We start from the raw sequence: 25,242 nt of genomic DNA on the forward strand, positions 1-25,242 counted from the left end.
TTTCTGCCTGTTGCCAGTGTGTTTGACTGTGTTCAATGGTATCTTTCTAACCAAGACCCAGGCGAATATGCTCTCTCCCTGGTAACTTACATTCCACATTTGGCATATTGGTGCCCCCAGGTAAGTATGGTACCCAGGGCACTGGGTACCAGGGGACCTCCATGGGCTACAACATGTATTATGCCACTCATGGGGAGCCCATGCAAAGTGTATTTGCAGGCCTGCCTTTGCAGCCTTTGTGAAAGGGTACAGGCACCCTTTTCGCCAGGTCACTGTAATTCACCCCTATGGCAGGACCTCCTAGCCCAGTGCCAGTTTCCTGGACTTCATGAGTGCGGGGACACCATTTTATGTGTGTACTTGACATAGATCACAACCTATGTCCAGCTACACAATGGTAACTCCGAACCTAGGCAGGTTTGTTAACAAACATGTTGGAATGATACCCCAATATTGTGGTCAGTATTGAAAGTACGATTCCATGCACTCTGGGGGCTCCTTAGAGGACCTCCAGGATTGCCCCTACCAGCCTTCTAGGGTTTTCCGGGCAGCCCATGCTGCCGCCACCCCTCAGACAGGTTCCTGCCATCCCGCTGCGTGAACAGCTCAAGCCCAGTAAGGCAGAACAAAGGATTTCCTTTTGGAGAAGAGGTAACACCCTCTCCCTTTGGAAATAGGTGCTACATGGCTTGTGACGGGTAGCCTCCCCAAGCCACTGATATGCTTTGAAGGGCACATATAGTGCTCTCTGTGCATAAACCAGTCTACACCGGTTCTGGAACCTCCAGTCACTGCTCGGGTGCGAAACTGGACAGTGTAAAGGGGAGTGACCACTCCCCTGTCCATCACCACCCCAGGGGTGGTGCCCAGAGCTGCTCCAGAGGGTCCTTGGGTTCTGCCATCTTGAATCCAAGGTTGGCAGGGACATCTTGGAGCATGTGAGAAGCCTGGTCAGGCAGGTGATGTCAGAGCCCCCTCCTGATAAGTGATCACCTGGCTAGGTGACAAATCCCCCTTTCAGGGCTATTTAGGGTCTCTCTCTTGGGTGGGTCCTCATATTCGACTTGCAAGATTCCAGCAGGACTCCTCTGCAATCTCTACTTGGACTTCTAGCAAGTGGAACCGCAACTGGACCCTTCAAGAACAGACAATCTGGATCCACGATAAAGACTGCTTGTAACTTTGTTTCCACAGCTCCTACCAGCTTCTGCAACATTTCCCCGGCTGTGAATCCTCTGAGGGCGGCAAGTCTTCCGTCTGCATTAGAAGGAAGAAGAAACCTCCCTTGGAATGAAGGAGTCACTTCCCTTCATTTGCAGACACCAACTGCAATGACTACTGGCTACGTGGATTTCTCCTGATCTTGAGCTGCGTGGATCCTGCATCACGGGTGGATGTCCGGGCTACTCCTCTTGGTCTTCTCTGCCAGCGCTCCAACTTTGGTGGAGATAAGCACTTGCCTTCCGACCCAGGACGGTACCTGTAGGAAGCAGGCTCTGTATATACTATCTCAAAGTGAGCGCTAGTGTGCACAGAGTCCAAGGGTTCCCCTTAGAGGTCGACAGTGGCAAAATTAGATAATGCTACTGCACTATCTTGTGGTCGAGCAGTAGGCTTATCAGAAGGTAGTGTTAAGCATTTGTTGTACACACACAGGCTATAAATGAGGAACACACTCAAAAATATCTTTGCTTAATTTATTTTAGAACCACAAGATTCACGATTTGAAGTAAATACATAAAATGCAAGGTACTCCACACAGTTAAGTAAGGAACTTTGAATTAAAGCAGTAGTACACACAGTATAGGTTAAAATGGCAATAAGCTATTTTAAAAGTGGACAGTGCAAAAATCAACAGTACGTAAGGTTAAGTTTCTGAGGTAAGTAAAGCACTTACAAATTCAGTTTCCTGGGCATAGGCAGTCAACCGTTGGGGGGTTCAAGGCAACCCCAAAGTCACTGCGCCAGCAGCAACAGAGCCGGTCAGGTGCAGAGGTCATAGGAGGGCCCAAAACACATAAGCGCCTATGGAGAACAGGGGCGCTCCGGTTCCAGTCTGCCAACAGGTAAGTACCTGCATCTACGGAGAGCACAATCAGGGACACAAAACACACCCTCAGCGGCACAAGGGCGGCCAGGGAGGTCGTCTGAGTTTACTCACAAGGTCGCAGTCACCTGGGAGTCCTCTCTGCAGTGTTGGTTCTCTGGAGCGCGAGCCGGGGTTGTCGGGTGCAGAGGGTGAAGTCTCACGCTTCCGGCGGGAAGAGTGAGTTCTTTAAAAGTTGTTTCAAAGTTGCAAAAATTTTGCTGTAGGTGAACAGTGCCGCTGTACTCTGGAGTTTCTTGGTCCTTCAGTTCAGGGCAGTCCTCTGAGACTTGAGGTCGCTGGTCCCTGTCGGATGTGTGTCTGTGCAGGTTCTTCGAGTCTGGAGACAGGCTGGTAGGGCTGGGGCAAAGTCAGTTGTCGTCTCTGTCGCGTCTGCAGGGCTTTCAGATCAGCATTCCTGCTTTGTGTAAGTTGTAGGAATCTGATTTCCTGGGTTCCGGGTCGCCCCTAAATACAAAATTTAGAGGCGTGTTTCGGTCAGGAGGGCAGTAGGCCAATGGCTACTATCCTGGAGGGTGGCTACACCCTCTTTGTGCCTCCTCCCTGAGGGTGGGGGGCACACCCCTAATCCTATTGGGGGAATCCTCCAATCTCAAGGTGGAGGATTTCTAAAGGCAGGGGTCACCTCAGCTAAGGGCACCTTAGGGGCAGTCCTGACTAGTGGGGAGTGACTCTTTGTTTTTCTCATTATCTCCTCCAGCCTTTTTGCCGAAAGTGGGGGCAGTGGCCGGAGGGGCCAGCATCTCCACTAGCTGGGATGCCCTGGGGCTCTGTAACAAAAAGGCATGAGCCTTTAAGGCTCACCGCCAGGTGTTACAGTTCCTGCATGGGGAGGTGAGAAGCACCTCCACCCTCTACTGGCTTTGTTCCTGGCCACAGAGTAACAAAGGCACTCTCCCCAGGTGGCTAGAAATTAGTCTGGATGTGGCAGGCTGGCAGAAACTGGTCAGCCTAGCCCTAGGAGTCGGACTGGTATTCAAGGGGCATCTCTAAGATGCCCTCTGGGTGCATTTTACAATAAATCCCACACTGGCATCAGTGTGCATTTATTGTGCTGAGAAGTTTGATACTAAACTTCCCAGATTTCAGTGTAGCCATTATCGAACTGTGGAGTTCATGTTTGACAAACTCCCAGACCATAAACTCTTTTATGGCTACCCTGCACTTACAATGTTTAAGGTTTTTCTTAGACACTGTAGGGGCATAGTGCTCATTCACATACCTGTGGTATAGTGCACCCTGCCTTCGGGCTGTGAGGCCTGCTAGAGGGGTGACTTACCTATGCCACAGGCAGTGTGAGGTGTGCATGGCACTTGGTGGGGAGCGCCATGTCGACTTATTCATTTTCTCCCCACCAGCACACACAAGCTGTAAGGCAGTGTGCATGTACTAAGTGAGGGGTCCCCTGGGTGGCATAAGACATGCTGCAGCCCTTAGAGACCTTCCTTGGCAACAGGGCCCTTGGTACCAGGGGTCCCATTTACAAGGGACTTACCTGAGTCCCAGGGCTGTGCCAATTGTTTGAACAAAGGTACAGTTTAGGGAAAGAACACTGGTGCTGGGGCCTGGTTAGCAGGGTCCCAGCACACTTTCAATCATAACTGGCATTAACAAAAGGCAAAAAGTCAGGAGATAACCATGCCAATGAGCCATTTCCTTACACCCAGGAATTGGAATATATCAGTGTTAAGATTGGCGACGGGGGCAGATACAATCCCTTTGGCAAGGGGAAACTTAGCTGTTGTGAAACAAGATGGCGAAACAGGAATAGGCCACATATTTGGTACCTCCAAAGAATCTCTTCCTTCTATTTTGCAAAAAATGTCCCTAACAGCAGTTTAAAAAAAAATAATAATAATAAATCAGGAACCAGGGTGCAGTCAGACCATATGTCAAAATGTGTTAATGTAACATCCATGGTATTCAAACGCTTTTACATGATCAAGAAGTACAATCCTTTTTCCAGGAATACAATATTATCCTACTCCAAGAAACCTGGTGCACAGACCTGACTGCAGTGTCCGGGTACGACGCCTCATACATTCCAGCAAGATCCAATAGCAAATACGGCCATGCAAAGCGAGGCTTGGCGACCTTGATTTCCACGTCCCTCATACCACAAAACCTCAATCGATATGGAGTCAAACTGGATCCAGGTAACTAAGTTCACATAAGGCAGACCACAGTGCAACGAACTAGATCTAATCCTCATAAATGTGTATATTCACCCAAGTAAAGTTCTTAAGGGAGGGAAAATTGGAAACTCTGGGTGAATTTATTAAAACCATATTTAGACAATACCAGGAGTCCACACTCATCATTAGTGGAAATTTCAATCATAATCTGTTGCCCCCAAAAGGAGGAAATGCAAAGAACGAAGGTGCAAGCACCCACAGACATCGGTTAGAGAAACTAGGTCTATCCTTAATAAATGGAAGCAGCAAAAAGGACTTTCCGGCTTCTATCACCTTTGTAATACAAACTTTGGAACTAGCATATAAACCAGAGTTGCTACAGCCCTCGAATGATTTAATAAGTCCCCCAGAGTTGTTTAATCTTAAAAGATTGAAATGGCGTGAGAAAGGGATATCATCAGTGATGGATGAGGTGTACAAGGCGGCTGGCGCCCTGGGGGAAAGAAAAACTATTGCGGATGTGCAACAAAAGGAGCTGACCTTCAACGTCGATTGGAACAAAGACTGGGCAGTGCTATGTTACGGCTTGTTGGTAAAATTCCCGGCCTCCTTTAATTCAACCCGCCATGGATCATCCTATGTACCCAACAGGGACTGTGTTAGTCAGCCGTGATTCAATAAAACTTGGCGCAACCAGAAATTACAAATTGCGCGTCAAACCAGGAAAACTGTAAAAGCATTTCAACGGGGAGAAGGCGAAGAAAATCACATCTTATGAACATTGAAAAAAAAGTATTGTTTCGATTGTTGGTCCACAAAAGAAGCTATCAGGAATATGCATGGTCCAAATTATTATGGGCAAGCCAAATGTCAAACAGCAAGCTCTTTTGGGGGTTAGTGAACGAACTGGCAGTGGGGAAAAGCAGACACCAAAATTGTGGGATAACTCAAGCAGACTGGGTGAGCCATGTCAGCAGTCTGTACGGGCTGACAACCAAGGCGTCAAAAGGCAGAGCTAGGCTTCCTCCCATAATGATGGGGTCCGAACCATCGACAAGTAATTATCAATTACTAAAACTCCAAGCCGAGGGTAAGACCATAGATACAGCCAAAAAGGATTACCAAAAGCAAGTTTGGGAGCTAGCGCAACTAGTCGGTTCGATCAAGAAACTGAAGTCGAAAGAGGCAGCCGGACCAAATGGACTTCCGAATGCAATCTTCAAAGCCGACCCAGAATATTGAGCACAATACTTTCTGCCACTCTTCAATTCTATCGCCCACTTCAACCGGATCCCAGAATCTTGGAGAGGCAGTATCACACCATTTACAAAAGCGGCAATCCGACCCTGCCTGCAAATTATAGGCTAATAGCCCTTACTGATGTAGAAGCCAAGTTATATGGCTCTTGTTTGTTGCAGCATCTTCAAGCCTGGGCTGATGAAAAGAAGTTACTCCCGAGGTTTCAAACAGGTTTTAGGGCAGGTATGGGAACATCATCAAATTTAATTGCACTTTCCCTTATAGTGGAAAAAGCCAGTCGCAAGAAGCTGGGCCTCTATGCATGTTTTATTGAGCTCAAATCGGCCCTTGACTGGGTTCCGATGGGAAAGGTTGTGGGCTAAGCTGGCTAAATGTGGTATTCCCAACAACCTATTGAGGGCCATTATAGATCTCTATACTGATACCTGGGTCCAGATTAAAATCGGAGATGGTTCAAAATTAAACAGAATACCAACAAAATCTGGCCTAAAGCAAGGTTGTGTTCTGGCACCAAGTCTTTAACCTATATCTGGCAGACCTTGCTGGCATTTTAGCACAAGTGAATAGTCTTCCCCCAGTACTGGGTTGAGAAAAAATTGGATGCTTACAATATGCATATGACATTGTCCTGCTGAGCTATACCCCGGAGGTTTGCAACAAATTCTATCAGCACTTAGCTTTATGGCCTAGAAATCAACTTGGATAAAACTAAACTGATAAGGTTCCTTGAGGGCTAAATAATCAATTTAATTGGTACCTGGGAGAGAAAAAAGTAGAGATGGAGCAGTTGTACAATATCTAGGAGTTCATCTTGAACCACACCTGAAACGGAAGCGCCAACTACAGTCGATCAAGGCAAAGACCAACTCACTAACCTATAGCTTTAAACTGCTCAAAGAAGCTGGATTGTTCAAACTGGTCCCATTTATTAAAAGTCATGTCTGCACAGCTGCTTCCAGCCATCTCATACGGGTGTGAAATATTGAAGGGCCGCGAGATCGATGCTCTGAACAACAGTCTGGTTAAAACATATAAGGCTGTTTTTAACATCCCGAAAAAAAACACTTTTCCAGCATCAGGGTGCCTTTCTTAAAGCATCATGGAAGTTACGTGCGGCACAGGATTCTTCCATACTCTACTCCTGCTCGCAAGAAGTGCAGGCACAGCAACTTGGTAATATGAAAGGAACATGGGGAAGCTAAGCCAGGTTCTTATCAGCCTAGGTATGGAAGAAGTCTGGAAACATAACATTGGGAAGGAAGAATTTAACAGATTAGTTAACATTACTGTTCGCTCACTCTCGCTCATCACAGACAAAAAGACGGCATGCCTGGGCAGTCCTGGGGTCCTACTCTACATTGTCCCCAGAGGGGTACTTGGCCGACCATTTTTCTGTTCACATCAAACATCAATTCCTGCTATACCGTATGGGTTTTCTCGACACCAAAGAAGATCGCCCTTCCCGGAAAGGCTAGCATATCGACCAAAACTACCGCCTATGGGGCTATAATCTTGAATCTTTGCTGCATGCCTTTTGTATTTGTCCCGCTCTAGGTCTGGAAAGAAGAAAATTGTTAAAATAGGATTTTATAGCCAATAATATCTGCTCATGTCGACCGATGGAAATAATTTGGCTTAAGGGCGAGTCAATTTCATTTTGCTGTAAAGGGGTAAAATCTTTACAACTACTCCGTGAGAAATTGAACAAAGCAGATATGGGAAAATTGCTGCAGGTTAACTCTTATAAATCGAACTTAAACGTTTATGCTAGTTAGAAATGATTTTTAGCGGTTTAGCTTTTTTCTTTGAACTTGTTTTATTGTCAAATGATAATTTTATTATTTGTATTGCGTTTGTTTTATATTGCAGTGGTTTTTATTAATCGAGCAATAAAATGATCATGTGTGATTCTCCCATCTATCTGCTCTTTGTTGACACCATGCTTCAACAACGTCTCCTTCGAGATACTCTGTTATTGTCTGGGCGACCCTCAGACCTGGATGCTCCCTCAGGTTTTGTCCAGTCGCTAAGCTCTCCTAACTCGAACTACCTCCAGTACATCTTTTAATGCCTGTTCTGTCTAGAGTAATTATCACCTGCTTGTACGCTGGGTGAGCTAACCAAATTATTTTGTTTCGTACCCAAACTGTCAGTGGAGCATCTAACAAATTGTGAGCCTCATCCAAGAGAGCAGCAGTTTTCATACTTCCTTCTTTCATTCTTTGAATAGCATCTCTCAACGTGTTCCAGGCCTTATCATTTGGCGGCCAGTCTGAATCAGTGCGATATTTCTGACTACACCCCACAACTGCCAACTTCAACAAGTTATTCACTCCGATTCCCATAACCTCTAAACTACTCTTGTATTATGGAGTCAGTGCCAAGAGTACAAAACTTCCTTGCATGTCCCTCATCTAGTGCCATCCCAGAAGCTCCCATGTCAAACAACCGCACCATTCAAGTAAGCAATGCTTCCTCAAGCCTATCCATATAATTTATTTCCTTCTGATGAATCTTCTAAGGAGTGCCTCTCAACCAACACCACCCCAACCCCGCCATATACCCCTCCCACCCCAATCCCCCGGGTTTTGTGGCATGCCCTGGATTTTCGGTTTAAATATAGGCTGTGAACGAACCACTTTGTTAGTCGGGCTCAAATCAGCCCCCACCTTTTTTAACAGATTCATCACTGGAATCAGAAATATTGGTGGAATCCCAAATATTGGCATCCAAAACATCAAGGTTCCAATCTAGCCCTGCTTTAGCAGTGGCTAAATGAACTTTCCTTTGACTGACTCTACCCCTACGTTTATGCTATTTATATTGCACAACAGCTGCTTTCTCTGCGACAGACTGATAAGTATCAACTTTATCCTGCAGTAACTTATTCTGACAGGATAGCATGGTTACATTATATTTGGATTCAACTAGCTGCCTCTCCAATTGTTGATTTTCTTGTTCTAACTGAGCACATTTCTCATGTATTTGTCTATAAGCAGATAACACAATGCAGCCTCGCCTGCCTAAAATAGATCAATCACGTCCCCGTTCTACCGGCAGTTTTTGCAAGCAAAGTAATACTGCTTTTGGTTCTGCATCGACAAGAGATCCACTCCAATTCTCACATAACCCTGCTCCACAAGAACATCTGTTCCCAAGATCATAGGGTGATTCTTCCCACCCTGGTATGTCATTTGGTACCTGGGAACTGCCTTTGATGTTTTGCCAAACATTTTCACTTTTAAATCTTTCACTTCGTTTCCTGCCGACTTCACCAAATTGTTTTGCTTTGCTTCAAACTAAGAGGAAAACGACGCCAAGGAACGTAGCACTCCTAGTTTGAGCAATTTATTGAGGCCCTTCCCAGATTTCAAATGAAAGCACAAGAAAGTTTAAAAATTAGCATTTAGCTTGAATACAGTAAAACAAGTGTAAGTGCTAGAATACTCAAAGCAGTTAAACAATGACAGGCATAAATAATATAATACAATGATGAACATATATGCAGTGAAAATATACATATATGTATATGCACAGCGAAGATAGATTATTAAGAATAAAATGTTATCACCATGGGGATCGAATCCAACATCATCATTCTGGTGCCAACGTCAAGCTGGACAGAGGAGACAGGAGAAACCTTCCCCAATGGGATTCTGTTCTGGGCAGTGCGTCACCCCCAAAATTAGTTCCTTCTGTCTCAATGCCAAGCTTCCCCACATTATATACCTTAAACAAACCCAAGTGGAAGGTTCTGGCAACCTTCCCCTCCCTTTGCGTAAGTTATGAAATTCAAGAGCTAGCTGTACTCTGTCTGCGTCGAAAGCATTTAAAGGAACTGGCCCTGCGTCGATGTGCATTCCAGAGACAGAGGAGTTGTACTTTTCCTTAATGAAAACATTGAAACCATTCCCAAGCTGAGACACTCATGTCTAACGTACACATTCCCCATGTTATGTTCCTGCACGGTACAACACGGTGCTGGTGAGAAGCAGCAAAAACACATTCAGTGTAGAAAACAAGCTTTGTGGAAAAATACCTACGCCATCGATGTGACGACATCTAAAGCTAAGCTCAGCACACAATGGAGCCAGTGGTCAAGATGGAGCCGGTGGTTAAATACAGATCGCATTACATCATGCTGGTTTACTTTTAAACACTTTGAATGCACTGGTTTGTCTTATTGAGGTAGTCATATTATTAATTGATGAGCTTAGTCTTTCAGACACTGATGTCACTGAAGAGTTGACACTGATGATGGTTACATTAATGTCCTATTTGGTGTTGAGAATTCTTGTTTTTTGCTTGACCCTAGATATGTTCTATCACTTAGAATTGCCAATACTATGTAAGGCCATCAATTAAGAGTCCTGATGAAGTGAATGGATGATCCATTGGTACCCACTGAAACACAAGTCAACGTTCTATTTGTCCATAGAGGCTTGGCTTTACAAGAAGTGATGTCGTGATTGACTGTCTCCCTATGAAGACCAAAGCCTGCCACCAGGACTTTCCTTTCAATTTTGTGACTAATTCTTCAAATTTCTCCATCTCTAAGGCTTTCTGAATTCAATCCTTGTTTTTGATTTGTAAGAATACTGAAAGTAAACAAAAATAATTCTTTAGTCTTTATACATTGCATACATTATCTGTATGAACTTTAATATGAATTTAAATAATATCTGTCTATACCTTCTGAGTCGACTAGATCAGATTTATAGGTTAATGCTTTATGCTATTTGTTGTTTTGGTACAGATGGACCACTGAAACCAACAGAGGTTTTGAGTGAAGGTTGGTTCCTTTTAGGCTTAGAGGCTTACAGCGTTTGTATTTTGGCACATGACTTCTACACAGACCACAACGGAAAGAGAATGCATACTGACAAAGCAATAGAATGTTCCTACCTGGTTGTTTAACCAAAGGTTCACCATCTTCACTTGAACTCTCATAGCTACCTGATGAATCTTTCTTAACCTTCTTTATCACAGAAGGTTCCTTTGACCTTAACTTCCGTTTTTTTGCACCTGAGGAACTGCAAGATTGATAAAGCTTAGGTGAAGTACTCCTGTCGGATCATTAACATGCTTTGTCTCCACACCACAGTTCAATTTAAGCTTGCCATATGCCCAGGGTTATAATGCTATTTACTTCTGCAACCATAATAGCTTAAAGCAACATATTTACTTCATAATGTGTGTCAATCGCTATTTCATATACATGTATTCACAATATAATGCTTTCATATAGCTCAATAGTGTGTATATATACATTTCTTCATTGTGCAGCAAATTCATAAGTTTCTGTTTATGTACTAAATCAATCACTGGGTTACAAATTTGTCAAAATTAAGTAATAAATGCTATAGATCATTCGCACAAGGGCCTCTTTGGGGAAAAGAAGCTACAGACGTTTCAGAAAGAGCATAAACAACAGACTGCCAAGGTTGGGTTTGTTTGCTTCCTACCTGGTTATTTAGAGAACGGTGACAAAAACAGAGATAAAGAACGCCCTTGCCCATGGGCAGGTACGTAACATAAGAATACAACAAACAGGAATGCATGTGTTCCATTTGGAAATTTCTATTTTCATAGGTGTTTGTTGTTAATTTAGACATTAACTAAAACTAGGGAGGAAGATAACAGACAATGTCAGGAGGCAAGGATTATGATGAACTCTGCACTATTTTCCAGCAGCCACACAACTATAAAAGAACTATTTCCCATGAAGTCATGATAAAAACACAGCGCTAAGTCCTAATATCCACAACGGGCTGCCCTCTATAGTCCTCCATCAACCATAATGTGTCCTCTTTCTTGCCTGCTGCGGCAGCCCAAGTGCTCTCAGGCCTCCTTTATTGGGGCCAGAATGCTTCTGATTTATTAAAGCTTTTATGATATTTGTGGTAGTGTGTTTTTAACCCGCTTGCTTCTTCACAGGTCACACAGCAAGAATACTCAGAGCTTCTTAAATGATTGCATTTGTTCATGTACCAGGTTGAATGGAGAGCGGGGCAGTCCAAAAGTTGCAAAAGGGCACCTGTGCTCCACCAAAGATTTTTACGAGAGACACCCAGTCTCAGCCTTCCCCAACATAGTCGGGGAACAGAAGCTCCTTTGAACTTCAATGGAGACGGAGCAGCATTCCCAACAGTGGCACCTCATTTTAATATCAAACCCACCCACCAGGAGTGTGAACAACCCACAAAGGTCTGTATTCTCATTTCTCAACACAGACACTTTACTGTTTCTAAGGGCCTAGAAGGTCACATTGTTAAGGGCATTTGATGTCAAGGGCAACAGATCAGATAATCAAACCCAACAGGCGTACAAAATTACCACTTCCCATCCCTCCCCAATTTCAAAACCTTAAAGCTCACCGTATACAGAGCTCAGAAGCCTCCTACATATAAGTGGAATAGGTCTCCTACGTCCCTTTTGACTAAGAGTTTTGCAGCAAAGCTGTAGATGCCTTTATAAACAATCAGATGCCATGGCTCCCTTCAGGAAGGAAATTATGTGAATGGCATATAAGTGCTTTGAACCCTTCTCCTGGAGGAAATGCCAGCCAGGAACCTCTGCTGTCACCCAAGATAAGGCAATGTCTAATCTGCACCCTCCAAGGTGAGGAAAAACAGGAAATAGGAGTACAGAGTCAACCTCAATGCCTTCATTAGGCTCAAGAGAGCTTTGTTTGTCCGGTTCTTCTACCCCAGATTAGGGCCTTTTACTATGTCCCCTACACCAGGAGCCCATATTGAACTGCTTCTCGTCCCATGGTCTTTATTGCACTACATCTGGAATACCTAGACAAAGATGATTCTCAAGGGGACTCAGACAGGAATATGAAGCAGGACAGACCGAGCCACCACCTCCTCTGATGATAAAACTCTGGAAACAGCGCTCCCCCACAGGACAGATCCCACCAACCATACATCCAAAAATGTGGACCGAGAAGACACTGTACACCCCCAATCTCCCAGGCTAAAATGACACTAAACTGTCAAGCAGTTCTTCTCTTCCCAACTTGTCTAAGATGGCAAAGATCAGGGTACTAGCTAAGCAGGACAAACCTACCCAACATACCCCTGCACCATACTGTAAATAAGGTGGGGCTACCATCATTGTTAACACAAACCATCTTCCTGGGCCTGCTCCACTACAGGACCCTGTAATGTCTGAGGGCCATATCTACGAACACATTTTCCCACAGACGCAGAATGGGTAAAACACTTTGAGGCAACTGTCCTGAAAGCCTTACATCTTACAAAGGGCCTCCAATACTGGCAGATGGTTACCCTCTTGGATGAGGCTAAGCAGAAAAGCTAGTAGCTTTCCTACGTGGTGCCTGGAATGGGAGAACGATTTTCAGATCCCATCCAGACCTAGGACTGCTTGTGGGATCCTTCATAGAGCAATGCTAGACGGAAGGCAGGATACAATGTATGGTTATTCTCAAGATGGTTAACATAGCATCACTTTGATGTATCAACCACCTAAGCAGGACGAGAACCCAGAAACCTCTCTGACCTGGCTAAGAACATCCGTGATCACTCCCTGGAGAACCAGATTTCTGTGACAATTGATTACCTTAAAGGGACATCCAACTGGGTGGCAGGCTGGCACACTGGCATCACACACAAGACAAGCCTCTGAAAACTAGACCAGAGGATGTCCAATTTGATATGACAGATGGGGCTCATTCATGACAAATATTTGCATCACAACTGGACCAATACTGCAGTTGGGACAGGATCCGAAGGCATCAGCAACAGATGCCTTCCTCAAAGACCGGACAAGGGAGTCAGGACGCACTTTTCCTGCCTTCTCAATAACACTGCACATTCACACAAGCAAGGAGGTAACAGGTGGATCTGGTTGCGGTGACCCCAGTATGAAGGTCTCAAGTGTGGTATCCACTGCTGATGGCACATTCTTGGGGTTATATAAACTATCTTTCCCTATATCTAGATATTCTAGTGGATCCTTCCAGGAACCTTCACAGAATGATACTGGAAAGCATACTACATCTTATGGTGTGGCACATTAACAATGAAGACCCAGGCCTTTCCTGACAAGCTCAAATGCTGCTCTCCTGCCCTGGTTTGTGGGTTTTTGGAAAAACAGATATAAGGTATTCTGGGATAGGAATTAAACCTGTATCTAAATTCCACAATGATCAGACATGAAACACACCATTCCTTAAGTCTGCATTCTACATCCAACAAGTGCACCCTCAGGCACATGCCATGCCACATGGGGAAATGATACATCAGACAGAACTGTAGCAATGATCAGACATTCTTGCAAGAACCTCAAGCACTGGAGAAAAGATTTGCATGCAAGAGGCTACCCTCATGATGCTCTTCATAAAGCAAGACAAAGATTATTGAAAACTAACAAACTACTAACAAAAGCACACAAAAAAAAAAAACGGAAACCAAAGGATTTCACTCAGTACACCATGAAATTGTTTCAGGCATCCTCTACACAGAATTATATACAAACATTGTTTTTTTTCCATCTGGACAAAACACTAAAGTGTATTATCTCTAAGAAACCCGTCATTATGTGTAAAAGGGGAAGACCTATAAGTAATATACTTTGCCAAAGTTCTATGGATCCCTAGATTACAAAACCAAGACAAATGTGATTGCCACAACCACTAAAAGGCTTGTACAAGTGCTGCCTTTGTAATATCTGTCAATATGCAGAATACAGGACAGAGTTTTCAATACAACACTAATATAATACGCCACCTTCAACAGTTAACTAACACAAAATTTGCAGTCTATTGGATTAAATTTGTCTATCAAAAGTTATACATAGGTAGTATAATTTGGCCACTGAAGGAAAGAATTGAAGACCAATAATGAAAAATGACAAACCCTATTTGTTAGCAGTTCATTTTAATACCAGACATACAACAAATTAATTGATTAATTTAAGATTCAATGCTGTTTAACACATTCAGTGCAGTCAAGAGGGTAGATAAAGATCTGACATTACGGAAACTGAAGACAGATTGGATCATTAAACTTAGAGCAGTGGACAAGGTCTTAGCTAAGACAGGGAGTTACATATCTTTTTGACAATCTAGTAGATCGTTGTCAGTAAAGCAATTTCACAACATATGGAGTGTTCTGAAAAGCACATTATATGGATTTGTTGGTTTCAATACGTTAATGGCAGCTTTTAGAATGTATTAAACGTTTGTAGGATGTAAAATGCGATAACCTTTGAGCATTGATCTTGTTTAACCCCTTCCCCGCCACGGACGTAATGGTTACGTCCATGGCAGCGCCCATGTGGCGCCATGGACGTAACCATTACGTCCTGAATGCTGCCCTCGGGAGAAGCGCTAGCGCTCCTCCCGAGGGCCGCCCCCCCACCCCCCTAGGTCAGGGCTGACAGGGGAATCCCTTCCCCTTCAACCCCTGACCCCCCCCCCCCACCCCCCCCTGTGACGTCAGCGCGCGAGCGCGCGCTGACAATCACACAACCTTCCGGAGGGAGGAGTTTCCTTCCCTTTGAAGTCTCTCCGAGGGTTTCAAAAGCCGGATTGCTTGCAATCCGGCTTTTGAAACTCCACTAGACACCAGGGATTTTTTTTTTTTTTTTAGATGTAATTGACAGAAGGGAGCGACCCCTTGGGCAAGGGTCGCTCCCAGGGGGTCATTTTTTTTAAGGCCTTTTCTGCCCCCCCTGGGGGCAGAAACCTCTAGACACCAGGGATCCTTTTTTTTTTTATTTGTTTTCTTTTGTGTTTTAGGTGTGGGATGCGACCCCTTAGGCAAGGGTCGCTCCCATAGGGGGGAAATTATATTTAGGCCATTTCTGCCCCCTTTGTGGGCAGATTGGCTTATTTTTATGAGGCCAATCTGCCCCCAAGGGGGGCAGAAACCACTAGACACCAGGGAGTTTTTTTTGTTTGTTTGTTTGTTTTTCACGTAAGGGGAGCGACCCCTTAGGCAAGGGTCGTTCCCATGGGGGGCAAATTTATTTTAGGCCATTTCTGCCCCCCATGGGGGTAGATCAGCCTATTTTTATTAGGCCGATCTGCCCCCACGGGGGGCAGAAACCACTAGGCACCAGGGATTTTTGTTGTTGTTGTGTTTTACAGATGGGGAGCGTCCCCTTAGGCAAGGGTCGCTCCCCTGGAGGGGCAAATTGTATTTAGGCCATTTCTGCCCGCTTTGGGGGCAGATCGGCCGATTTTAGGTCAATCTGCCCCCAAGGGGGGCAGAAACCACTAGGCACCAGGGATCTTTTTTTTGTGCCGTCACGCAAGGGGAGCGACCTTGTAGGCAAGGGTCGCTCCCCGGGGGGGGGTGAGGGGGGCAAATTTATTTTAGGCCATTTCTGCCCCCCCTGGGGGCAGATCGGCCTATTAGTATTAGGCCGATCTGCCCACAGGGGGGGCAGAAACCTCTAGGCGCCTGGGCAAATAGTTTTTGTGTGGGTTTTTTTTTTGTTTGTTTGTTTTTTTAGAGATGGGGAGCGACGCATTAGGCAAGGGTCGCTCCCCTGGGGGGCAAATTGTATTTAGACCATTTCTGCCCCCTTTGGGGGCAGATTGGCCGATTGTAGGTCAATCTGCCCCCAAGGGGGGCAGAAACCACTAGGCACCAGGGATCTTTTTTTTGCGCCGTCACGCAAGGGGAGCGACCTTGCAGGCAAGGGTCGCTCCCCGGGGGGGTTGGGGGGGCAAATTTATTTTAGGCCATTTCTGCCCCCCCTGGGGGCAGATCGGCCTATTGGTATTAGGCCGATCTGCCCCCGGGGGGGGCAGAAACCTCTAGGCGCCAGGGCAAATTGTTTTTTTTGTAGTTTTTTTTTTGTTTGTTTGTTTGTTTTTGTAGAGATGGGGAGCGACCCATTAGGCAAGGGTCGCTCCCCTGGGGGGCAAATTGTATTTAGACCATTTCTGCCCCCCTTGGGGGCAGATTGGCCGATTGTAGGTCAATCTGCCCCCAAGGGGGGCAGAAACCACTAGGCACCGGGGATTTTTTTTTTGGCACCAATGTCACGCAAGGGGGGACGACCCCATAGGCAAGGGTCGCTCCCGGGGGGGCGGGGGGGTTGGGGGTGGGGGACAAATTTATTTTAGGCCATTTCTGCCCCCCCCTGGGCCCGGCTGAGCTAGAGGCCAAAATCCACAGGTAGGCACTGTTTTCTATGAAAAAATGTGATGTGTCCACGTTGTGTTTTGGGCCATTTCCTGTCGCGGGCGCTAGGCCTACCCACACCAGTGAGGTATCATTTTTATCGGGAGACTTGGGGGAACGCTAGGTGGAAGGAAATTTGTGGCTCCTCTCAGATTCCAGAACTTTGTCACTGAAATGTGAGGAAAACATGTTTTTTAGCCAAAATTTGAGGTTTGCAAAGGATTCTGGGTAACAGAACCTGGTCAGAGCCCCACAATTCACCCCATCTTGGATTCCCCTGGGTTTCTAGTTTTCAAAAATGCGCTGGTTTGCTAGGTTTCCCCAGGTGCCGGCTGAGCTAGAGGCCAAAATCCACAGGTAGGCCCTGTTTTCTATGAAAAAATGTGATGTGTCCAGGTTGTGTTTTGGGCCATTTCCTGTCGCCGGCGCTAGGCCTACCCACGCAAGTGAGGTATCATTTTTATCGGGAGACTTGGGGGAACGCTGGGTGGAAGGAAATTTGTAGCTCCTCTCAGATTCCAGAACTTTCTGCCACAGAAATGTGAGGAACATGTGTTTTTTTAGCCAAATTTTGAGATTTGCAAAGGATTCTGGGTAACAGAACCTGGTCCGAGCCCCGCAAGTCACCCCTCCTTGGATTCCCCTAGGTCTCTAGTTTTCAGAAATGCACAGGTTTGGTAGGTTTCCCTAGGTGCCGGCTGAGCTAGAGGCCAAAATCTACAGGTAGGCACTTCGCAAAAAACACCTCTGTTGTCTTCCAAAAATTTGGATGTGTCCACGTTGCGCTTTGGGGCGTTTCCTGTCGCGGGCGCTAGGCCTACCCACACAAGTGAGGTATCATTTTTATCGGGAGACTTGGGGGAACATAGATTAGCAAAACAAGTGTTATTGCCCCTTGTCTTTCTCTACATTTTTTCCTTCCAAATATAGGAGTGTGTGTAAAAAAGACATCTATTTGAGAAAAGCCCTGTAATTCACATGCTAGTATGGTCACCCCGGAATTCAGAGATGTGCAAATAACCACTGCTCCTCAACACCTTATCTTGTGCCCTTTTTGGAAATACAAAGGTTTTCTTGATAGCAATTTTTTACTCTTTATATTTCAGCAAATGAATGGCTGTATACCCGTTATAGAATGAAAACGCACGTCAGGGTGCAGCTCATTTATTGGCTCTGGGTTCCTCGGGTTCTTGATGAACCTACAAGCCCTATATATCCCCGCAACCAGAGGAGTCCAGCAGACGTAACGGTATATTGCTTTCGATAATCTGACATTGCAGGGAAAAGTTACAGAGTAAAACGTAGAGAAACATTTATGTTTTTTTCACCTAAATTTCAATATTTTTCTTTTTCAGTTGTTATTTTCTGTAGGAAACCCTTGTAGGATCTACACAAATGACCCCTTGCTGAATTCAGAATTTTGTCTAGGTTTCAGAAATGTTTAGGTTTCTGGGATCCAGCATTGGTTTCATGCCCATTTCTGTCACTGACTGGAAGGAGGCAGAAAGCACAAAAAATTGCAAAAATGGGGTATGTCCCAGAAAAATGCCATTTTCAGGGGAAAAACCACAAGCCTTCTTCTGCAGCCACTTTTTCCAATTTTTTTGAAAAAAACAAAATTTTCCCTGTATTTTGGCCAATTTCTTGGCCTCTTTCAGGGGAACCCACAAAGTCTGGGTACCTCCAGAATCCCTAGGATGTTGGAAAAAAAGGACGCAAATTTGGCTTGGTTAGCTTATGTGGACAAAAAGTTATGCGGGCCTAAGCGCGAACTGCCCCAAATAGGCAAAAAAAGGCCTGGCACAGGAGGGGGAAAAGGCCTGGCAGCGAAGTGGTTAAAAAAAAAAGTAACACTAATCACAACATTGTATACTCCATCACAACTTCTCTAGTGCTCATTTCAAAGCTCAATCAGAATAAGACAGAACTACAGGTCATAACATGTCTTAGCCTACTAAGCTGTGTCTCAAAAACCTTTCTTGTTACAATTCTTTTCAAAGTTAAGAGTCAATATATCTTTATACTAACCAAAAACATTAATATTACATAGTATGCTCAATACATGGTACATAATCTGTGGTCATCTGGTTCCATTAGGGGCACACAATATTTTTTTTTTCAATACCCATTTCCTACTAACTCACTACTTTATTTCCTTCTTTTTCAATATTGATACATTTCATCATGGGCCTTCTATTTTGCTTACATCAAACAAATAGTGTGCGTTTTCAAATGACAGCATTACTTACCAAGTCATCTCTACCTTTTATCTTACATTCAGCTTCTGTTTTTATCATCATAGTTCGACATTTGAGGTTCATTTAATCCCAATGTTTCCTCTGGTTTATGAATAACCACATTTATAACAGATTAGTATATTTTGAATGCCAATACTAAAAGATGCATTACTACCTGAGGTAATTTCCAATATGGCCGGACTTGCTTCTAGTTCTATCCAGCTACCTGGTTAATATGTTTTCCATTTCTAAGCAACACGCTACATTAGCATTCGTGGTGAAACACTGTATTGAGACTTTATCAAATTGACAGGTCGACCATGGACATCTCGGGTCAGTGAAATCATTTTTTTTGTTGGCTAGTGATATTTGTGTGTATCACAAATACAATGTATTTTAGACATGATTAGCATGTTGTAGAACTAGTCATTACAGTCAAGGTTTACTCATGGCCCTCCTGATACTAATATTTACACAAAGACTGACAAGTCACTGTTTATGCAGTGATCAGCACAGTAGTTATTACCACACCCTCAACTTGTACTTTAAAGCAACTACATAACTACAACTTCGACCAGAATTATGTTTTTTTTGTTTTATATTTTACACAAGGTGTCTGTTTACTAAGACACATTAGGCCTAACCTGGATTACAATATTCGTGCTTTTAGGAACACTACCTTTTGATTTCGGGTTAATTTCCAGTCTGGTGGTACAGGCACAAAATCAAGCAATTCTTTCTGGCTTCCTAAGAAGAAGAAATTGTCCCAGTTCCTGGTGACACATACTTCCTCCTTTATGGAGATTACCAAGGTACTATCTTATGAACTTTGTTGCAGGGGAATTACTGCATACCTGCAAGATTTTCTTCCTTTTTATTTATTTATTTTTTTACACAACAGTTTCAAGGGTACTCGTGGATTACGTTTTCTTTTCAATAATTCTTCCATTTATACATGCCCCTTTTCGCAATATTTTCTGGGTTATGTACCAGCTATAAACTCATATCAGGTTTCTGTCAGCCTTCTACTTGGTGTATGTCCACTGAGATACTGCACTTTAATTACTTTTTTTTCTTGGTTTGGAGTGGCATGTGCATGTTCCTTTCCACTTTGGGCAAATACTAAACCACAAATTACTCAGAGTACACACTGTAGGATGCTGGCTCTGTATATCCTTTATCAAAATGAGATATAGGGCCTCATCATGACTTTGGTGAAAAGACCGCCATATTGGCAGTCATCCAACCACTATATTAAGAGTAACAGTGAAGACTGCCAAAAATCCGAGACCACAAGGACCCTGGAGAGCGGGAAACAGGCGGTTCCACCACCAGCCCAACAAAAACCCAACCACCTGATTACGAGCCACAAATCACCACAGAAATTCTTCCAGCACAGCATGCCAGCACCTGGAGGAATAGCCAGACAACTGGTGTCGCCCAATTCCTGTGCCCAGTCCAAAAGGTGGGTAATCCTGGTATTCATAAGAGTCCAGGGACCCCTACAATGTTTTCCCGATTTCGTACCCATAGGAAAAAGGGTCCGAATCTGTCTTGGGGTTAATAGGCCCCATCAAAGACAAAGGCGGTGTCGGCTGACGCTGCTCCAACTCATCAGGGATAAGGATCGGGTCGCCATTGATAGTGGGCACTACCAACCTCAGGAGCGTCGACACTGAACCCCATGGGCCTGAAGGCGCCGTATCGGGGGTCGGTCCACCCAAAGATGAGGCGCATGGCCTCAGAATTCTTTAAGTTGGGCAGGGATCGCTCCGGCAAACTCAGCTCCTCCCACATCGCATCAGCCGAGTAGTGGGGTGAAGTCGGAGAGCGATGGGCCCTCTTCGACGTCTTCTTTTTCTTACCTGCACCCTGAGATTTTAAGACGGTGAGTGGTGATGGCTCCGCCAACGGTCTAGAGACCTTCACCTCGATCGAGACAGGGGCTTACAGGGAGTCGACTGCCGAGCCGCCATGAGTTGGAGGGACCGCTCTCTCAAGGCCTTCGGGTGCATGGCCCGGCAATTGGAGCACGACTTCGGGTCGTGGTCGCACTTGAGGCACCACAAACAAACCTGAGGCAGATCCGTGACCGACATCATTCGGTGACAGTCCTCGCACGGCTTAAAACCAGTCTTCCAGGACATCCTCAACACACCAAATATCTCACTAGAAAAGTCGACAAAACGGTCGAAATCGGTTAAAAACAGGCCAGGGTAGCCCTCTCTGGATCCACGCGTGGCACGGAAAGAAAAGAACGGACGTCACTGCCCGAAGCCGGCGTCTATCTACTACTCCCAACGTTATCACGGCGACTGCAACACCAACGCCGCCCACGAAGTCAACCGGCACCACCTTCCCGCGCGCAAGGGTATAGCTCCAAGAAAAATCTCCGGATCCAGTCTGACGCCTGGGGGAAATTCTAAGGTAAGGAATCTGCAACTAGAAGTCTGTACCAGATTAGCCCTGAAAGGGGGATTGGTCCCCTATCCAGGTAACCAGACTTCATTTGAGGGGGCTCTTACGTCACTTACCTGGCCACTCACATGCTCCCGGTGTTCCCTGCTAACCTTGGAAACAAGATGACAGAACCCAGAGATTATCTGGAGGAGCTCTAGGCACCACCCCAAGGGTGCTGATGAACAGGGGAGTGGTCACTCCCCTTTCCATTGTCCAGTTCCATGCCAGAGCAAGGACTGGGGGTCCCTGAACTGGTGTGGACTAGTTAATGCACAGAGGGCACCAAATGTGCCCTTCAAAGCAAAGCAGTGGCTTGGGGAGGCTACCCCTCCTACGCCAGTCACACCTATTTCCAAAGGGAGAGAGTGTCAACTCCCGCTCCCAAAGGAAATCCTTTGTTCTGCCTTCCTGGGCTTGATCAGATCAAGCAGCAGGAGGGAAGAAACCTGTCTGAGGGGTGGCAACAACTGGGCTGCCCGAGAAACCCTGTAAGACTGGCGGTAGCAAGTCTGCGGATCCTCTAAGGAGCCCCCCACAGTGCATGGAATCATACTTACAATAGTATTGGGGTATGATTCCAACATGTTTGATACCAAACATCCCCAGGTTCGGAGTTAGCATTATGTAGCTGGACATAGGTAGTGACCTATGTCCAGTACATATATAAAATTGTGTCCCCGCACTCACGAAGTGCAGTAAAATGGTGCTGGAGTTTGTGGGGGCACCTCTGTTAGTGCAGGGGTACCCTCACACACAGGTACCTGCACCCTGCCCTCTGGGCTCAGAGGACCTACCATAGGGGTGACTTGCAGTGACCTGTAGTGAAAACAGGTGCATGCACCCGGTTTACGCAGACTGCAATGGCAGGCCTACTCAATCCTTTGCATGGGCTCCCTATGGGTGGCAGAATAACTGCTGCAGCCCATAGGGATCCCCTGGAACTCCAATACCCTGGGTAAATAGGTACCATTTACTAGGGACTTATGGGGGGGGGGGCTGTAGGCCAATTATGGGGGGGGGGGTACAATTTAAAGGAGAGGGCAAAGTTGCTGGGGTCCTGGTTAGCAGGAACCCAGTAAACACAAACACAGTCCAACATACTGACACCAGGCAGAAACTGAAGGTAACCATGCCAAGAAAGAGGGCACTTTCCTACAGTAACCACATATTTAGCCCCTAGAGAGCATATTGTATTACATATATTCAGAGGTAGCAGGCCTATAGCAATGATATTAGAAAAAAGGCCCTTAAAACACAAGCTTTTGCCAACTGTAAAACATAAGTTCCAGCCATGAGAAAGGTTAAACAGATTGTGAATGGTGGGAGGAGTTGTTATAGGGTCCCCTCCAACCTAGTGTGGGGACCCAAATATGATGTAGACAGAAAGAGCATGTTGTCATGGCTGTTTTTGGTGGTGGTCCCATTGTCCTAGGATCACCACAGGCTGAGGTATGAGCAAAAATAGTTTGTTAAAATAATGCCCTGCAAACCATTAAGGGTCGAGTTTTTCAGAGTGCAGTGAATATTGTAGTATATGCTCTCCCGCTGTGTCAGGAGAGCCGCTTTCACTTTCAGGATTTCTGTTTTACTTAACAAGAATGGACTCTGATGAGGTAACTGAACATTGTGACCAGGGCTCCAATACCGCCGATCGAGTTAACAGTGTTGTGCCTGTTCATGCTGTGAGCGCCATGGCAGCCATTCAACATGAATGGGAGAGACAAAGGAAAAAATAGTTCACTCATGCTGACATAATTGGCAACCATGCAATAATCCAGGTAACAGGGGGGAGTCTGCAAGGTGTGACAAAAACAGACTTAAGGCGGGACAAATGTATAGCATTTACCAATGATATCAAGTGATTTGTTTTAAAGGCAAGCCCACACACAAGTGAAAGTGATGGCCGTGGCTAAAAGCCCACAATACTTACAACAGGTCAAAGCGCTTGCTCGCTTGACCCAAAAATTTGTACACTGGTTAGCAAAGGTAGGCAATAGGAGGCTACGTATGATGTTACCAGAATGCTGTCTGATTGGATGCAAATATTTGCAGAAGCTTGAAAGGAAGGCTGATGATTCTTTGTTTTCAATATAAAAATTTTCACAACAAATGCAGCTGGGAAAACAAAATGTTTTGCTAAGCAAGGGTGAAATTTTAGATACCATTTCTTTGAAGCATCATCTAGTAAAATGTGTTGATGCATGCTTCTATATTGGAAAATCAGTATAACCACTTTCAACAAGGTTATGGGAAACAGTAAAATAAACAAGCATTAACAAAGGCACTAGGTCTGATACTGGTTGTTAGTTAGTTGTTTGGTTTTGGCAATGCATGTCTCGTTTTAACATGGCTTTTTTAAAACTTTATTGTTATTGAAGGTGCCGGACCCTCACCATTGTAACAAACTTTGTCAAAAAGCAAAAATATGTTTGATGGCATGTGTAGCTGTAGATACACATTGTAGGAAGTTGGCTCTGTGTATACTATTTCAAAGTAAGAAATAGTGTGCACAGAGTCCAAGGGTTCGCCTTAGAGGTAAGATAGTGGCAAAAAGATCATTCTAATGCTCTATTTTGTGGTAGTGTGGTCGAGCAGTAAGCTTATCAGAGAGCAGTGTTAAGCATTTGTTGTACACACACAGGCAATAAATGAGGAACACACTCAGACAATTCCAGGCCAATAGGTTTTTATATAGAAAAATATATTTTCTTAGTTTATTTTAAGAACCACAGGTTCAGGATTTACAAACAATACTTTAAATGTAAGGTATTTCACTTAGGAACTCTAGGAACTTTGAATAATCACAATATCATGTAGAGTCTTGGCAAAAATGGCAATAAGCTATTTTAAAAGTGAACAGTGCACAAATCAACAGTTCCTGGGGGAGGTAAGTAATTGTTAAGTTCACAGGTAAGTAAAACACTTACAGGGCTCAAAGTTGGGTCCAAGGTAGCCCAAGTTGGGGGTTCAAGGCAACCCCAAATTTACCACACCTGTAGCTCAGGGCCGGTCAGGTTTAGAGGTCAAAGTGGTGCCCAAAACACATAGGCTTCAATGGAAATAGGGGTGCCCCGGTTTCAGTCTGCCAGCAGGTAAGTACCCGCGTCCTCGGAGGGCAGACCAGGGGGGTTTTGTAGGGCACGGGGGGAACACAAGCAGGCACAGAAGGTACACCCTCAGCGGCACAGGAGCGGCCGGTTGCAGAGTGCAAACAGGCATCGGGATTCTGATAGGAATCAATGGGGCGACCCGGGGTGTCTTCAACGATGCAGGCAGGCACAATAGGGGCTCCTCGGGGTACCCACCACCAGGGCTAGGCAGAGGGTCACCTGGGGGTAGCTCCTGCACTGAAGTTCGGTTCCTTCAGGTCCTGGGGGCTGCGGGTGCAGTACTGGTTCCAGGTGTCAGGTTCCTTGTTACAGGCAGTCGCGGTCAGGGGGAGCCTCTGGATTTCCTCTGGGGCATCGCTGTGTGGGCTCAAGGGGGTCAACTCTGGCTACCCACAGGCTCGCAGTCACCGGGGAGTCCTCCCTATAGTGTTAGTTTTCCGCAGGTCGAGCCGGGGGCGTCGGGTGTAGAGTGGAAAGTCTCACGCTTCCGGGGGGAAACGTGGGGTCTTTAAAGTTGCTTCTTTGTTGCAGTTTGTTGAACAGGGCCGCTGTTCTCGGAAGCTTCTTGGTCCTTTGGATGCACGGTAGTCCTCAGGCTTCAGAGGTCGCTGGACCCTGTTGGATGCGTTGCTGTTGCAGTTTTCTTCGAAATAGGGAGACAGGACGGTGGGGACAAATCAGTTGTCGTCTCAGTCTTCACTGCAGGGCTTCAGGTCAGCAGTCCTCCTTTAGGATGCAGGAATCTCTCTTCCTCGGTTCTGGGAGTCC

At 45.3% G+C, this 25,242-nt stretch overlaps 1 protein-coding gene across 4 annotated transcripts in view; it reads right to left on the reverse strand.

The window, feature by feature from the left end:
* Positions 1-25,242, reverse strand: part of NOLC1 (nucleolar and coiled-body phosphoprotein 1) — a 518,787-nt gene that overhangs the window by 399,961 nt on the left and 93,584 nt on the right. For 2 of the 4 annotated variants that reach the window (XM_069240533.1, XM_069240536.1), the window contains exon 3: positions 10,408-10,535. The exons of the other annotated variants lie outside the window; for them this stretch is intronic. In XM_069240533.1, coding sequence (XP_069096634.1) covers positions 10,408-10,535 — 128 coding nt within the window. The remainder of the gene's footprint in view (positions 1-10,407; positions 10,536-25,242) is intronic. 4 annotated transcript variants of the gene reach the window in all.

The sequence above is a fragment of the Pleurodeles waltl genome, chromosome 6, assembly GCF_031143425.1.
Source record: "Pleurodeles waltl isolate 20211129_DDA chromosome 6, aPleWal1.hap1.20221129, whole genome shotgun sequence".
Taxonomy (NCBI): Eukaryota; Metazoa; Chordata; class Amphibia; order Caudata; family Salamandridae; genus Pleurodeles; species Pleurodeles waltl.